Genomic DNA, 17,238 nt, shown 5'->3' with positions numbered 1-17,238 from the left:
GTATAAGGGTACTTAATGAATCAGCCTTTACTGGATGCAGAGTCGAAGGTGACTTTGGAGATAATAATCATTATAATAACTGACCAGATTATTGCAAGCTGAAGTCACAGTTGCATTGAAAGGTCAGATCTGGTATTTGTCTTGAAGCAGAGGATATTATCATTATTGTTTGTCATGGTCAAATTACTCCCAAGTGGCCTTGGAATTCTTTGTAGCTACTCCCTGCCACAGGGAGAAAGAACCTGTTCAACTGGTCTGATCAGGTGCCTTATGGACCTTGCTGGGTTTCCGAGGGAATTTGAGTAGGTCCTGAGGCTCCATGCTTCGGTTGTTCAGAACAAGTTGGCAGTGATGGCCTTAGACAGAATCACACCTATTGTTCTGACCTAAGATTAATAGAATCACAAAACAGACTCCTTGTCCTGCAAAAAAAGCCTTTTTATTTGGCTAATGTGGATTCCTGGCATTCACATCCAGAAAAAGTCCCGGCAATAAGCCTTTCAAGGTTTAGCTGCAACAACAGACCTTGGAGAGTTGCCAGGCCGAGAGCTTCTAGACGCAACGCGGTAAGATGAAATACCTGGCAAAGAGTCTCTGTGAGGCACAAACTCAGATAAGCAAATCTTCACAATAATGAGCAAACTAATTGTGTCCTGCAAACACCACTCCCCTTTTGCTCCTATTTTTTCTCTATAGGAGGGGCTACTTGTGCCTTTACTCCCAAGTCGACCCCTGTTCCTTAGTTGTTCCCTTCTCCTGACAGCTATGTGCATGCATGCATCGGGAACAGGCTCCAGCTGTTCTTCTGCCCCACTTATCTCTGACTCTGAAGGTAGCTGGTAGCTGTCAGACGGCCCTGGCCTCATCTCTGCCTCTGACGCAGAGCACTCATCAGAGCCTTCCCCAGACTCCAGGATTGGTCCATGTTCCTCCCCAACCTCTTAACTGTCCGAGTCTGCCACCAGCTCTGCTGGCCACAACACCAATATGTAGTCTCCCTTACAAATCACAGAAGAATTCCAAGAGACAAAGAGGCAGAAGACACATCTAGATCATCATCGGAGGAAAACAAAGAGCAAAACCAATCAAGCGTAAATAAGAACCTTCATTAAAAGATTACTTGTGGCAATAAAAGCCACAAAACATAGGACCCTGGAGGAAACAGAGTATTTAGATCTTTTTCGGTCAGATTTCAAGATGAGAAATACATTGAGGTAATATTGACTGTACTTATAAATAGCATTTGGCCGCACCGAGATGGAGGTAGTGCACCTATTCTGGTCTTCCTTAATGTCTCAGTGTAAGTAAACTCCAAGTATAGTAAACTTCATCCTGACCATTTTCATAATATTCTGCCTGAAGCATGACCAGGGTTGTAATGCTTGACCATGATTGCATAACCATGATTGTTGAGACCGAGAATAATATAGAAAATAACACCTAATCCTAACACAGATATCAGTATTTAACTACAGTATTTAAAGACAGCAGGATTTGCATGTTTCCTGACAAACAGGCAAAAAGGTTGCCATAAATCTTAAGCAATTGTATATAAGGACTTTTGAATATCATCAGAAACGAAAAGTTCGGTTTAGTGGAAGATAAAGATAAAACGTCTGCAAAAAACAACAACCAACCTCAGAGAGCACCATGGACTCTATAGATAAAGTTGCTGTAGCAGCTTCTTTCCTGTTCAACAGGTTTGCCTTTCCTTGTGACATTCTGTCTCAGTGACACAATATAAATTGTCTCATTACAAAGTGTCTCATTAGCTCTGTGTCTGGGTATGATAAAAGAATATTGTCCTCAAAATATACCTGTATGGAGAAATAGGTCTTTTATCTATTGCTTCCTTTGAACTCCATAAAAAAGGGTAGAATGTATAAAGTGCTCTAAAGTATTGGTAAAGCCTATCTCAGTCAAGCCATAAAAAGAAATGTCCTCCAGACTTCAACTGCATATATTTTGTTTTGTTTTGTTTTTAAATCATTGTTTGGTGACTAGTATTAACATAATTGCTAAATAACGTCAATACAGCTAAGACTTTATCTGCAATCTATACTCATATCGAGACAGCATGCATAGGGGGATGGGTTAAATAACTACTGTACTCCTGATCTTAATCAAAAGGTTAAGAAGTGATATAACACCCTACACAACTATAGGGTGAAAAAGCACACTGACTCCAGTTATACAAAGTACAAAGATCATTCTATAAGCAAAAGTTTGCTTTGCTGGGGATGGGATAGGTGACTGAAAAGTCAGATTCACTAATCCTTCTCCTCCCCCTCCTCCTATCACATATATATATGGTGTGTGTGTGTGTTGTATTGTATTGTATTGTATTATTGTATTATTGTATTGTATTGTATTATTGTATTGTATTGTATTGTATTGTATTGTATTGTATTGTAATGTAATGTAATGTAATGTAATGTAATATGCACTTGCCATCTTCATGCTGAGTTTTGGGCTTAAAGCGTGGTCAGAGCTGCCGTCTTTCTATAAATCCTCCAACCATTACCCTCTGGAAACAAATACTGGGATGGAGTGGGGTTGACACACCTCGTGTGTCAATGTTTGTGTGTGTGTGTCTGTGTGTTCCAGCATAACTCTGGAACGCCTGGGCCGTCAAGGAGACTGAGTGCAGTGTCCTAGAGTGGCAATTGTTTGTTATGTCAGTTCCTTCGCAGCTTCCTCTGGAAAGCCAGCCTTGATATTCGCCCTCCAGTAGACCAATGGGAAAGTGCCTGATGGATTTGGCAAAGTGCCAGGATCGTCGATAGGCAGGAAAGAGGAGTGCATGGGAGGGGAAGGAGAGGGCAGGAATGATGGGCATGAGAGTAGGGGGAAGAAAGGCACCTTTCAATGCCTCCCTGTCAGACAAACGCTTCAGTGTCTATAAATACCTGGGCAACACAACGCCATGTCATCAGCCAGTGTAATAATAAAATGGTGATACCAATAGATGACCACATTTTCTAGGCACAGATGTAGTGGGGCTGGGTTCGAGATTAACAAAGTTAACAGAGTTGGAATCGACCTTGTAGGTCATCTAGCCCAGGGGTGTCCAAACTTGGGAACTTTAAGACTTGTGGACTTCAACTCCCAGAAATGGCTGGGGAATTCTGGGAGTTGAAGTCCACAAGTCTTAAAGTTCCCAGGTTGGACACCCCTGATCTAGCCCAAAGTTAAAGTTCCTAATAGTTAAGACATACTTCCTCAGTAAACAATTTTTCAACAGCTTTTCTCCCAGACTAAACTTTTTCAAGCATTCATTTGAACCTATTCTTAATAAATTTTATAAAAACGTTCCTATCCCTCCCTCCCTTGCTGTTTTGCACTTCTATGACAATTGGATATGATATGAAATTGAGGTCTCTACTTCAGTCATTTGCACACTGGATTCTGCATCAGTTTCATGTGTATGTTAAAAAGGAATGGAAAGTAGAGTCCTCAGTGAAGCGGGGCATATGGCTCAATTTTCTTTCCCCAGCAATGATCGGAAGCAACCCTGAAAGAAATAGGTGGAACACTTGAAAACAGTGTCCCTCATTTCCATCTACCTAAGCTAGTCAACAGAAGAATACCATAATGATATTAAAGGCCACTGAGAAATCAACAAAACACCAGGATAAATGCATAATCCCTATCCATTCCAAAAGAAATCATTCCCCAACTGTATCAACGCCATTTCAGCACTACAAAAAGGTCTGAAAGTTGGCTGGAAAGGATAATTTTCTTCCCTTGAGGTTCTCTGGTACTGCAGACTCAACACCTTTTCAAAAGTCTTCCCTAACAAAGAAATAGGGCAGAATTTGGTCAAATCTGTTGGATCCAGCGATAGTTTGAGGGGGAACCACCTCCTCCCTTGAAACACTGGCATCCACAACAGATCCAACCACGTGTTATCTCTCAGGAGGCTCTGACTAAACTAGAAGGAAAGCGAAACTAAAACACAAGTGGCAAAATTCATAGACCTGAGAATTCTGTTCAATTTATTAGGATCAATAGGCTGAAATTCTACCCAAGTAACCAAGTAAGAACATGCCTCAATCAACTCCATAGGACAGTGATGGGTAACCTTTTCGTCGCTGTGCCGAAAGCGTGTGTGCACACCCATAATTCAATGAGCGGGCAACCCCCCCTGCCTCCCCGCTCCCAGTGCATGTGCATGTACGCCCCACCCCCACACATATGCTTGCGTGACCAACGTGCAGGGGGTGTGACCCCCCATGTGCACCCCAACCCTTATGCATGGGCACACATCTCCCACATGTGCCCCACCCCTGTGCATGCATGGCAGAGACCCAAAAACCAACTGGCCGGCAGGAGGTGTGCACGCATGTGAGGTGGAGCTGAGCTAGGTTGACAGCTTATGTGCCCGCAGAGAGGGCTCTGTGTGCCACAGGTTCGTCATCACGGCCATAGGAGATACACAGCCAATGTCATATTCCAAGCAAATTCAAGCAATCTCATCTGACACAAGGCTAAAATAATCCTCATAAATAGGCCCCTTTTCTTCTATCAGAAATTTCTATCAGTATCTGATCTGGTTAACCTACTCTTATTAGTTTTTCTTTAAGTTTTTATTATTATTTTTTAAAATATGAACATTTTATCTTACCTTAAATAGTGTGTCATCTGGGTACGCCTATCTCTGTGCAATAACCATCAAAATTTACAACATCATTCACATTGATATTAATTCTCTAATCTTAGAATTATAGTATATTAAATAGTTGGTTAACCTACTCTATTTGCACTCCACTGAAACAGACAGTAGAATACAATCTATTAAAACCTCCATTTTGTGAGTATTTTCAAAACATATGAAATGGGTAGTGGGCGTGACATCATACAAGATGTCTGTGACCTTTGCCTGCAAATATGGCAAGTTTTAACAGCAAACAAGATATGTAATGGGGTTCATTATTCCCCATGTCTGACATCAAAACCTTTCCTCACTACAGCAGCAATGATACTGAGTAGCAGGGGAGTAAACACACAGCTTTGCCTAAATCCCATTCCAATTAGGGATTTCTCTGAAAGTTCATCTTGGATGCCCATGCAGCTGATGATGTAAGTTTCTCCCAGTAGGCAAAATTATATTTTTGTGGGCATGTATTCAATTTTCAATGCTTTCCATATATAGTAGTTCCAGAATATACTTTTAAAGGCTGCTCAAAAGTCAACAAATATTTATCATAGTGATTTTTCTTCTTCTATGAGTTGCAGGATGGTGAAACATCATTCTCCGTTTGGGTAGAAATCAGCCTATTCTCTAATAGTTCCTGCCATTTCTAGAATTATAGGTAGATGATTTTCATGAAGACTTTTCTGATGATTGAAGGGAGGCTTCTTCCCAGTTAGAATTTTAATTTGGGACAGTTGCCTTTCCCCCCCCAAAAAAACAGATTATAATTTTTAGTTTTCGCATGATGGGGACCTTCTCCAAGTGCCAAAGAAGTTATAAAGCTTAGCAGCAACTCCATTTTTCAGTAAAGCACTTCAGCTGCTTTCATCGTTTTTCAGTAGCTTTCTTACTTTATTTCATCACCTACTGTAGGCTGAGTTTCCAAAATTCCTGGCATTTCTGAGTGGTGGGTATGCTAATGGTCCTTGCAACTGTTCACATTGGTACAGTTCAGTAATGGTATCCTATTATCTTCACTACCGGTTCAACAGCAGGGGCACGCATGCGCAGAAGGTCCATCATGACGTCTGGGTGGGTGGGTGGAGCCTCGCACCGTCGCCACTACCGGTTCACCCGAACTGGTGCAAACGAGCAGAATACCACTTCTGGAACAGTTGCTTGAAAACTTCTCCATCTCTAAAGCTATTCATTTGAAGATTATACAAGTGATCTTTCAACCTTAATATATATTATGATTTGTTGATTAAATCTTATGTGTCTAAGAGTAGTGAAGAATAATATAAATATATTATTGTGTAACAATGTTCTACATTCTGCTTTTAGTTAACTTCAAACTTCAATGTCAAACCAACTGTGTGTTGTTTTAAAAAAATGAGTTATTTGCATTACTCATCCATGTCTACACACTTATTTCAAATCCATTCTGCCATTTAGGGTTATATGGTTGGACACAAGCTTTTGGTTTTATAATAGACATCATCAGAGGCTTGGGAGTTTTTTCATGTCCATTTCATCAAGCACTATCATGTTTGGTAACACTATTTGGAATAGCTGTTTATTTACTAGTTCAGCGAGTTTTGACCAGTTCCATTTATTGAAGAAACTGTCTGATGCTTTACATGTTGGAATTTAAGATTAATTTTTGCATAATCAGCATCTCACATTGCACATATATATTTGATTAGCTGATAACCCGGCATTGCCCAGGTATTTATTTATAGGGGGGAAATGTCCAGACGAAATGTAATTTTTAAAGTTGGATTTTCCCCCTTACCAGAGGGAGCCCCCTTGTGGAGTACTGTGAAGCCGTTACCATGGTAACTCCATTTTGCTGTACAGTACAAGCCATTTTACAGCGGTATAGAAGAAGCCATTTTAAGGCGCAACAGGCTGTATCTTAACAGAACACATAACCCAAGGGGTGTTAGGGGTGTCTTATCCCCACAGTAGACCATGTATACTCCATTTAAGTGATAATAAGATTTAATGTCCAAATCCACTGACAAGAATAAAGGCCACTATTTTGTTTTCACAGGGCTTCAATTTCTGGGTGCTTCTTTTTTCTTTTTTTTAAGTCATAGCATCAATTCCAGAATCTGTCATATCATTACTTCAGATATTGTAAGTTTCGTTAGGGAATAGCAATATATTTAGAAAATGATTTTTCACTTATGATAATTACTATTCATTTTTATATACTTGAAAAGTACCGCATTTTTCGGAGTATAAGACGCACCAAGGTTTTGAAGAGGCAAATTAAAAAAAAAAGTTTTTGCACTCTGCAAACCTCCCCAAAACAACCTGTTTTTTGTGAAAACGGGCCTGTTTCCCCCCCCCCCCCGCAAAGGCATGAATAGCCTTTAGGGGGCTTGCAGAGTGCTCCTGGAGGCTGGGGGGGTGGGGAATTGAGCAAAAAACGCCCCGTTTTATACGCATTTCTGCCTTCCCCAGCCCCCAGGAGCTCTCTAATAGCCTTCTACAGGCTCTGCACGGCCATTTTGGTGAAGGGAGCGGGATCAGTGTATAAGATGCATCCAGATTTTCAGCCTCTTTTTTGAGGGAAAAGATGTGTCTTATACTCCGAAAAATACGGTATATAAAAGTGAAGATAGGAAGAAACATTAAGGACCCAAAGGATTAAGACCCATTCTTGCCAATTGCTTAACATCCGCATCATTATCATGCATAAATCTGATCTAAATCTGTATTAATTACTGTAACATTGTTAAGTCAAGTCTATGTCCTTACTTTCACATCTCACTAGCACATACTAAATAGATGTACACAGGTCACTTATATTCAGTCTAAAATCTTCTTTTAACAATACAGAATCTAAACCAGGCTTGCACAGCATGGACCATCTCCCCCTGCCCCCCACCCCTGAGCTTTGTATGGCTCACCAACTTTTTTTTTTTTTAAGTAATAAATTTATCAATCTCCTAAAGATGTGCTCCTGAGCACCTCCAAACCTCACCGTCCACTGCCAGATCCAGTACTGCATCCGCTAATGTTAAGAATGAGCTGGTCACTGTGCCAGGTATTCCTTTGCAGCAAACAATTATTTTCCACTTATCAACATAGCCCCTTCCCCTCTACCAGTTGTGCAGGCTTGGTTTCAACATCAGGTTGCCCATACTCCAGAGTCCTCTACCAGATACCATATTTTTCAGAATATAAGACGCACCTTCCCCCCTTAAAAGAGGGTGAAAATTTGGGTGTGTCTTTTATACCAAATGTAGTCCACCCACCTGCCAGCCCCCACTCTTTGGCCTCTGCCTCCCAGCAATTTGTCTCCTTACAGCAAACAGCCTGTTTCAGTTTCAGCATAGCTTGATTAGCACAAGCAGCTGATTGTCAGTTGGATCGGCCTCCTGACCATCAGCTGTTTCAAGCTGCAGGGATTGCCATTGCTTATTGCCGCCTCGACGCACCCCATTTTCCACCCATTCTGATCCCTGCTGCCCAGAACGGGTGGTAAATGGGGCACGCAGAGGCCGAAAATGAGGCGTGCGGAGGCTGAAAATGGGCTGCGTGGAGGCGGCAATAGGCTATGGCAATCCCTGCAGCCTGAAACAGCTGATTGTCGGGAAGCCAATCCAACCAACAATCAGCTGCTTGTGCTAACCAGACAGTGCTGAAATTGAAACTGAAACATGCTGTTTGCTGCGAGGAAGCAAACTGCTGGGAGGCAGGGGCAGATTTTTTTCCCCTTGTGTTAATCAGGTTAAACTGAAATTGAAACAGGCTGTTTGTTATTTTCTGCAAGGAGGAAAATTGCTGGGAGGCAGAGGAAGATATTTTTCTTGTTTTCCTCCCCAAAAGCTAGGTGTGTCTTATACTTTCGAGCATCTTATACTCAAAAAAATACAGTAATTGCAGCAAGCATCTATAAAAACATAGTATTACATTTAAAGCGAAAGGAAGAATGACAACCAACAGAAAAAGAAATTCTGTAGCTCAGGATTGAACTGTAGAGTTCTTGATGTTTTCCAAGCTTGACTGTTTGTTTGGAGATGTTTCATTACCCAATTAGTTAACATCAGTAAAAATTAATCACTGAGTACTGATGATGTCACCTAAGTTGGGAATGAACTGTGTGCAAACAAACAAGCTCAGAAAGCATCAAGGACTCCACAAAAATGACAACAGTTAGTCGACTTTGGATCATCTCAGAAAGCTAAATGGGACTTGTTAGTTGTGAGGTTGTGTCCGACCCATTGCGACCCTATAGACAACATTCCTCCAGGCCTTCCTGTCCTCTACCATCCTCTGGAGTTGATTTAAGGTCACGCAGACTGCTTCAGTAACTCCATCCAGACACCTCATTCTTTGTCATCCCTTCTTTTGCCCTCAATCTTTCCCAGCATTAAACTCTGGTTATTGCTTGGATGGGAAGCCACCAGGAATTTCCACAGCTGTAGAATAGTATTACTATATTTATATCTTTATTTTGTACAATTCAAAGTTAGTGTATATATACTGCTCTTTTTTTCCTCCCCACAACAACCCTGTGAGATCAGCTGGGCTGAGAGAGAGAGAGGCCCAGGGTCACCCAGCTGGCTTTCATATCTTAAGGCAGGCATACAACTCACTGCCTCCTGTTTTCAGCACCTTACCCATTATGCCGAACTGGGTAGATTGGTCAACACCTCCCAAAAAATGGGGGGAAGAGGCAATGGCAAGCCCTCTTGTGCACCAATCCTAAGAAAAGAAGTATGCAGGTGCCTCCTCCCTCTTTGCCTTCATCTTCCCCCCCCCCAATGGGCCCGGGGGAAGAAGCACCGGTTCCAGACACCACTGGGAGCAGAGCCAAGTGGGGGCTCCAGTACATACTTGCCACCAGCGGTCCTCGCCCAGGAAGGGATGCTTGGGAGTAGCCGCCGGCTCCCTCACTTTTCCGGGAAGCCCTGTGAGCTCCATGCTGGTGGAGGCACCAGTGAGAAGTGGGCCGCAAAGAAGAGGTTCGGCCTGCCTACTTGTCTGCCTTTTTCCTTCCTCCCTCCCTTCTTTCTTTCCTTTCTCCCTCCCTCCTTCCTCTTTCCTCCCTTCCTTCTTTCCTCCCTCCCTCTGTCCTTCTTTCTTCCCTCCCTCTTTCATTCCTTCCTCCCTCCCTCCTTCTTTCCTCCCTTCTTCCGCTCTCCCTCCCTCCCTTCCTCCTTCTTTCCTTTCCTCCCTCCCTCCCTCCCTTCCCCTCGCAATGGTCTCGGAACGGGCGCTGTCATCCCGGCACCCATTCCCCCCCCCACAACTACTTACACAACGACTCGGGAAATGATGCACGACACCATGTTGTTTCTCGAAGGGCTGGGCCTTTGATCCTGCCACCGCCCCCAGAGCACCCAGCAGCCGCAGCGGGCCTCAGTCAGACCCGCCCTTCCCCGCTGGCCCTCCGGCTCCTCGCCCCGCCGGACCTCGAATGGCTCCCACCGTTTCAAAAGAAAGACAACGGAGCCCCGCCCCCCGCCCCTCCCCCAACCAGCAGCAACTGACAGACCACGCCCCCTCACCACGGATTGGCCCCGGCCTTCCTCTGCCGTTCCGTTCCATCGGCGGCCGTGCGCATGCGCCTCGCTTGGCCGGGGGAGGAGAGAATGGGTCGGGAAGAGGCCCGGGAGTCTGCGCAGGCGTAGCCTTGTCCTCTTTGTAGGTTCATTGCGAGCAGGGTAAAATTCCTTTTTTTATAGGGGGGGTTAATAATCCGAATCTTTAATGGTGTGGTTGTGGCCGCCGCCCTTGTCTTACCGCCTTTGTCGTTTGACTTAGAATCCCATCCGAACCAGTTTGCATGGGATCCCGAGCATTTCGCGCAAGGCTAGTGGATTATTTTTTTTGCTCCATCCATCGCCTGGTTTGTTGTTGTTTTTTCTCCAAACCTGGGGAGTGGGGGGGAGGAAATGGGGAAAGCGAAGCGAGGTTGGCCTTAGCAATGGAGCCAATGCAAAGATGGGCTTTATGTAACATTGACCTGCGTGCTTCCGGCAAGCGCTTTGCTTTCCCACTGAATTGCAGGAAACGCGGGTGAGGATACGGCTTGCTTTCAGATAATATGGCTTCAGATAGGTAAGAGGTTTCAGATCTGGCAGAAAGGCATCATATATATGTATATTATAGAGTGCTGGGCTGGATCTTTCACGCTTGAGGAAGGCCTTTGGAAAAATTGAGTAGTGGGCTGAGAAAAATGTCCCAAGGGGTGAGCAGAGGCATCTAAAAATAATATATATAATATTATTAGTATATATAATATAATACATGAGTTCCATTTTTCCAGGTGCTGGTATGTTTTGCTTTAGGGGTTTTTTTCCCCCTCTTCTACAAAAGCTGTTCTAAGCTCTGCTTTCATTTTGTCTGTTGTTCTGTTTCGAAGATGCAACTGATAACATAGAAAAAAGAAGGGCAATGCAGGTAAAAGGAAAATGCCTTTTTTGAGGTAGGTTCATATCCAGGTGACCTGGCTACATCCATCCAGTGTTCGTCACACTCGGTAATCATTGCTTTTCTGAGATTTTTATCTTGGTCTAGTAGTCCATAGCCCTATTGCTTCTCTGAGATTTTTATCTTGGTCTAGTAATCCATAGCCCTATTGCTTCTCTGAAATTTTTATCTTGGTCTAGTAATCCATAGCCCTATTGCTTCTCTGAGATTTTTATCTCTGTCTAGTAGTCCATAGCCCTATTGCTTCTCTGAGATTTTTATCTCTGTCTAGTAGTCCATAGCCCTATTGCTTCTCTGAAATTTTTATCTCTGTCTAGTAGTCCATAGCCCTATTGCTTCTCTGAGATTTTTATCTTGGTCTAGTAGTCCATAGCCCTATTGTTTCTCTGAGATTTTTATCTCGGTCTAGTAGTCCATAGCCCTATTGCTTTTAGCTCTATTGCTTATCTTGGTCTAGTAGTCCATAGCCCTGTTGCTTTCTTGCGTACTGTTCAATCTATCCAAAGTACTCAACGAGATTCATCCGGTTTAGATATTTCAGAATCGGCCAAGGTCAGATAGGAGCCATCACATAGCTGAGTCAATAATTTATGGCTCCCCCATCCATTCCTCTAATAGTTTTAAAGGAGCCTTCTATTTCCATGATCCTTACAGTACAAAAACCCCATCTTCAGATAGTATATTGAACGATCCTCAGGGAAAGTACTTTGTGGATGGTGTATTTCTTGTTTCTCATAAGGCTGTGTTTGCACAATTCACTGAAATGCACATTTGGAGTCTACTGACTTGTATGAACCCAGCCCAGATGATTAAAGACCAGTGAGACCTGAAATCCAGAAAATTGAGTAATTGGGTCTAACAACGGTTAAATGTCTTCAGCAAGCTAAGAGTCACTGCAGATTTCAGGATTTTTGTGAGTGGGTCTTGGAATTCCATTGTCGCCTGTAATGCTTATCTCTAACCAGATAATAATAGAGGAGTGGAAGTCAAATAGTATGAAGGTTGATATTTGAGAATACAAATGTTTTGGAATGAAGGATGATTTCAAAGTGTACAAAAATTAATATTTCCTTTATGAAATATAATGGTGTTTTTTCTGTGATAATTGTTTTGGGCTCCTCTGCTATTGCTGTAGTTCTGTGAACATCTACCTGAAAAGATTAGAATTTTAAAGTCTACCAAATGTAGGATATGCCATGAACTTTACTAGGCTGTTGCATTTGAAGGTAAATGTAGTAAATGTGCTACTGAGCCCTTACATCAAATAATGCTTGAAACAGTCATGTGGGTAAGGGGCTGTTGAAATGAAAATCTGATGACTTCAGTTGTTTGAAAATGTGTGCTGCTATCTAGAAGGTAAATGTTTCTGACATTTCAGTTCTCTGGGTAACACATTATGAACTGAAAATCCATCTTAAGGCAATTTCTTTAATAGTCTAATGCAAATGTAGCAAAATGATTTACATTTTAAAGCACATTGGTTAAGAAAAAAATAAAGAATGGGAGAGAAAAAGTGTGTTTGACATTAAGGTCAGTCCCTTTTTAAAGTGGGATGTAATTGTAATCCGCAGAAAGAGAATATTGTTTTGTTTATTAAATTTATGCCCTGCCTTTCCTCTAGGACAGTGGTTCTCAACCTGTTGGTGGGGACCCCTTTGGGGGTCAAACGACCCTTTCACAGGGGTTGCCTAAGACCATCGGAAAACAGATATTTTCGATGGTCTTAGGAACCGAGACACCAATTTTATGGTTGGGGGTCACCACAACATGAGGAACTGTATTAAAGGGTCAAGGCATTGGAAAGGTTGAGAACCACTGCCCTAGGAGCTAAATTAACTATATGTAGACTCTTCTGTCATTTCACCGAAGCCCACACACAATAGATTAACCTGAGAAATAGTGACTGGCCCAGAGTCACCTGGAGCTTCTAATGGGGGGGGACGGGGACATTGCATTTGGTTTTCCTATTCAGTATTTTAACTATAAAATATGATGTTTTAATAAGTTGAGAGATGTTTAGATTACTGGTACACCATCTTTGCAAAAATGAAAACATAATTGCCAAACCAAAGCTAATACATGGTCTTATTGACCCAGTATAGCATACAATCCCATGTTAATTATAATCTTAATACAATTAGCACCCTTCCTGGAGCAATAGGTATGGAAATGGCTTGTTTTCAGTTTTTCTAGCACTAGTATGCTCTATTTCAGTGATCCCAGTCTAGCATCTATGCTACTGATTCTAAATCCATCCTGGAGTGAATCAGCAGATCCCAATTATCTCTTGTCTTCCTGTGAGCAGTTACGGTATTTTGGATTATGAATGCTTTGGGGCAGGTGTGTGCCTACATGTGCTAAGTGAGTCAGAGCTGGGTGTGTTAGTTACCCACAAAGTCGCAGCTTGTTGTCTTGATGAGACAGTAGATTATTTGCTGCTTATATTCCAATAAACCACCTTCATTTGTTTATGAATGATAGGATTTGTTGTGTAATATGAGAAGACAGATTGTGCAAAACATTTGATCTCCAGTGTGGAAACCTGAACTTTTTTCTTTCAGCTACACAAATTGGTGAAGTAGGCCGGAGTCCATGTTAGTCTAGGAATGTTTATTTATTTAAAAAAATATCCCAAAGAGACTGAAACAGCATGAAAGCTCTGTGTGCTTTGGCAGTAAAGTCTTGGCTGGTTTTTATGTCTCCCTATAAATGGACAGAAAAAGGAGCACGCATGTAAATAGCAAGGCAACGTGGTTGGTCTGAGAGACATGGCAAAGCCGTGGGGGAATGTTTCACACAAAGCATAAAATAGGGGGGGGGGGGTTTAAGCAATAGGAGTTGAGAAGCAGATTAGGTCAAATGTGATGGGAAATAACCTTATCTACGTATTTTTCAGAGTAGAAGTCACATCTTTTTCCTCAGAAAAGAGGGAGAAAATCTGGGTGTGTCTTATACACTGAATGCAGCATTTTTGGCCTCCCACGCACCCCCTTTTGCAAAAATGGCCGTGGATAGCCTTAGGAGGCTTCCAGAATGCTCCTGGGGGCTGGGGAGGGCACAAATGAGCGAAAAATGGGCTGTTTTTTGCTTGTCCCCCCCCCCCCCCACAGCTCCCAGGAGCCTTCTACAAGCCTCCTAAAGGCTTTGCATGCCCTTTTTTGACTAAAAACAGGCCTGTTTTCACGAAAACCTGGCCGTTTTTGGGAGGTCTGCAGAGTGCAAAAACTTTTTTTTTAAATTTGTCTCTTCAAAATCTTGGTGCATCTTATACTCCGAAAAATATGGTACTTGGATAAGACCAAGACCTGTCAAATGCAACATTCATTTTGTCATGGAGATCTATCACTTTTCAACCAGAAAACAGGCTGAACTTCACAATTAGCCGGAATTGATAAGCAGGGAAGTTAAGAATAAATGAGGGGATGCGGTGGCTCAGTGGCTAAGACGCTGAGCTTGTCAATCAGAAAGGTTGGTGGTTCGAATCCCTAGCACTGCATAACGGAGTGAGCTCCTGTTGTCTCAGCTAATACCAACCTAGCAGTTCGAAAGCACATAAAAATGCAAATAGAAAAAATAAGAACCACCTTTGGGGAGACAGTAACAGCGTTCTGTGCTCCTTCGGCATTGAGCCATGCCTGCTACATGACCACAGAGATGTCTTCAGCCAGCACTGGCTCTTTGGCTTTGAAATGGAGATGAGCGCAGCCCCCTAGAGTCAGGAACGACTAGCACATATGTGCGAGGGGAATCTTTACCTTTACCTTACTTGGATCAGACCAAGACCTGTCAAATGCAACATTTATTTTGTCGTGGAGATCCATCACCCACAAGCAAAACAAAAGTGCATTAACCCGAAAATAGGCAATAATAGCATATCATAAATTGATATTTGGGTTAAGGGTCCTTTGAACCAGAAAGCAGGTTGAACTTCAAAATTAGCAGAGTTTGATAAGCAGGGAAGGGAAGCAAAGAATAAATGAACTGATGGTGGCTTGCAAATTAGTTGTTTGACCCCTGAATATTGATGAATATTAAACTTGGTTTTAGTGTTATTTATTTATTTATTTTGCTTTGTGCTTAAATCATATTGCTGTAGATTATCATGAAGGCAGTATAAATATCTAGTATTTGCTCTGTGTCTCAATAGAAACTGAACCAGTAAAGGGTGGGCTGCTGGTGTTATATTTCTGGCTGTTCAGAAAAGGAACAGCAAATTATGCCTTTTAAGTTTTCGAAGTTGTTAAACTTGTTTTGCAATAGAAGTTTCTGTGCCTTACATATTCCATCTTTCACAGAGCAGTTTCTAACAGAGAAAGCATTCTTATGCACAGGAGTTGCCCTTCATGGCAATAAAGCCCAGTAGGGTTGGCTTTGCACATATTGCCTTGGTAACTGTGGAAAAATGCAATACAAAGTATTTAATTTAAAAGATTTATATGACTGCAACCCTTTAAGCAATTCTGGGCAGCTTACAACAGCAAAAGGTAGTTACAAAAGCTAAGTCGCAAAGATTAGTACAAATAATAATTAGATGCCATTTTTGTTAATACTCTGTGATATTTCACAATAGTTGAACTTTGCAATAGAAAGTTCAGCAAAAATGAAATTTAAAAAATGAAAACACAGATCCGCGTATAGCTCCAAATTTAAGTGAAAAAGTACCTTTTTAATAGCAACTTCAATCGTAATATTTAATAAAAACCTAATGCAAATTTAAAAAAGAATAAAAAGTAAAAAGTTCAGGAAAGAAAGAATAAAAAGTTCAGGAAAGAAAGAATAAAATGTAAAAAGTTCAGAAAAGAAAGAATAAATAAGAAAAATAAGGGGTAAATCAAATGAAGGGGTAAATCTATATCTATATATCTATATCAGTTTCTATCTGTCTGTCTATCTATACACACACACACACACACACACACAATTTACCCCTTAGTCAAAAGTATAAACAATTATACAAAGTAAAAAATAAAAAGTGCAGCTAAGAATTAAAGAAAAATTAGAATACAGTAAAGGACAAGAAATGTAAGATTGTGCGTGTGTGTATACATACATACATATATATATTGTGTGTGTGTATGTATATACACACACACATTCATATATATATATATGTATATCACAGACATAAGCACTTTTAGTAACGCATTACTGTCTCTTAAAATAAAACAGATGACCTCTTCTTTCCATAAACTATTGATAAATACATAAAGCCATCTATTTTTGTTGAAAGGCTCTGCATCTACCACACCCTTTCAGTACAAGAATTCAAATTAAAACATCCAAGGCAAATACCCTCTAGTAACAGGTTCTGCCATCAAATCGCTTTTACCATTAGAAATTTTTTTCTACAATTCTTTACAATCTGTTTTCCTACAGCTTAACTTCCTTCTCTTCCATGTCACAATGTTCTGTGTGATCGCCTGTCGGATTGGAAGCAGCTCGGCCCATTGAATCTTGTTTCAAAGAGATTCTGTGTTTGATTTCTATGTTTCTTTCCTTCTGCTGCAATTTCTTTGGTCTACTGGCATCATTAAGGCATCAGCCTAGAAACGCCAGTCACTCTTTGAACTTAGTCCAGTTCACAGGGTGGTTTTTGTGGAGAAAATAGGAAGAAGGAGTTATGAGATAGGTTCACCATCTTGAATTATGTTTAAAAATAAAAATGGAGGCTAAAAATAAGTACTTTTTTTGTAAAAACAAAAAAACAAAAAGTGGTGCCCTGAACTAGACTCCAGATACAATGGGACCAGAACAAGATGCCCTGGAGCAACTACTTGTGCTTTGTGAATTATATTTCGGGTGATGAAGTAATACTGAAGCCAAGTAGCATAGCCCCCATCCTATAACTCTACATTTAATGTTTGTTTCCTTACTGAATCACTTTGCAGTTCCTTTGGTTAAATTTCTTCTGTTATTTTTACACATTAGAGTCTACAGTACTGACTTCTATCAACCCAGCCCAGATAATTACGGTAGCTTAAAGAGCAGTGAGTCCTGAAAGCCAGAACATTGAGTAAGTGAGTTTTTATTTAATAGGATTTTCTTTCTGTTATTTAGGATCTGTGCTATCCTATCAAAATTCAGTTTCATCTGCCAGTGTGATAAGCATTCCCCACTTTCACAAAAATTTTGAAGACTGATTGTTGCAA

The 17,238-nt window shown here is 41.4% G+C and overlaps 1 protein-coding gene across 2 annotated transcripts in view; it reads right to left on the bottom strand.

Annotated features, from left to right (window-relative positions):
* Positions 1-10,525, bottom strand: part of REEP3 (receptor accessory protein 3) — a 47,664-nt gene extending 37,139 nt beyond the window's left edge. The window contains exon 1 of one of the 2 annotated variants that reach the window (XM_081956199.1): positions 10,400-10,525. Coding sequence is in view for 1 of the 2 variants with exons in the window: in XM_081956198.1 (XP_081812324.1) it covers positions 9,914-9,945 (32 nt within the window). In the remaining variant the exon portion in view is untranslated. Of the gene's footprint in view, positions 1-9,913; positions 10,092-10,399 lie in introns of those variants that run through there. The other variant, XM_081956198.1, reaches the window with a different exon arrangement.
* Between the last annotated feature and the right edge of the window lie 6,713 nt (positions 10,526-17,238).

The sequence above is a fragment of the Natrix helvetica genome (genome assembly GCF_964273705.1).
Source record: "Natrix helvetica genome assembly, chromosome: 5".
NCBI lineage: Eukaryota > Metazoa > Chordata > Lepidosauria > Squamata > Natricidae > Natrix > Natrix helvetica.
The sequence above is the reverse complement of the archived record's forward strand: the minus strand, read 5'-3'. Positions and strand labels throughout refer to the sequence as shown.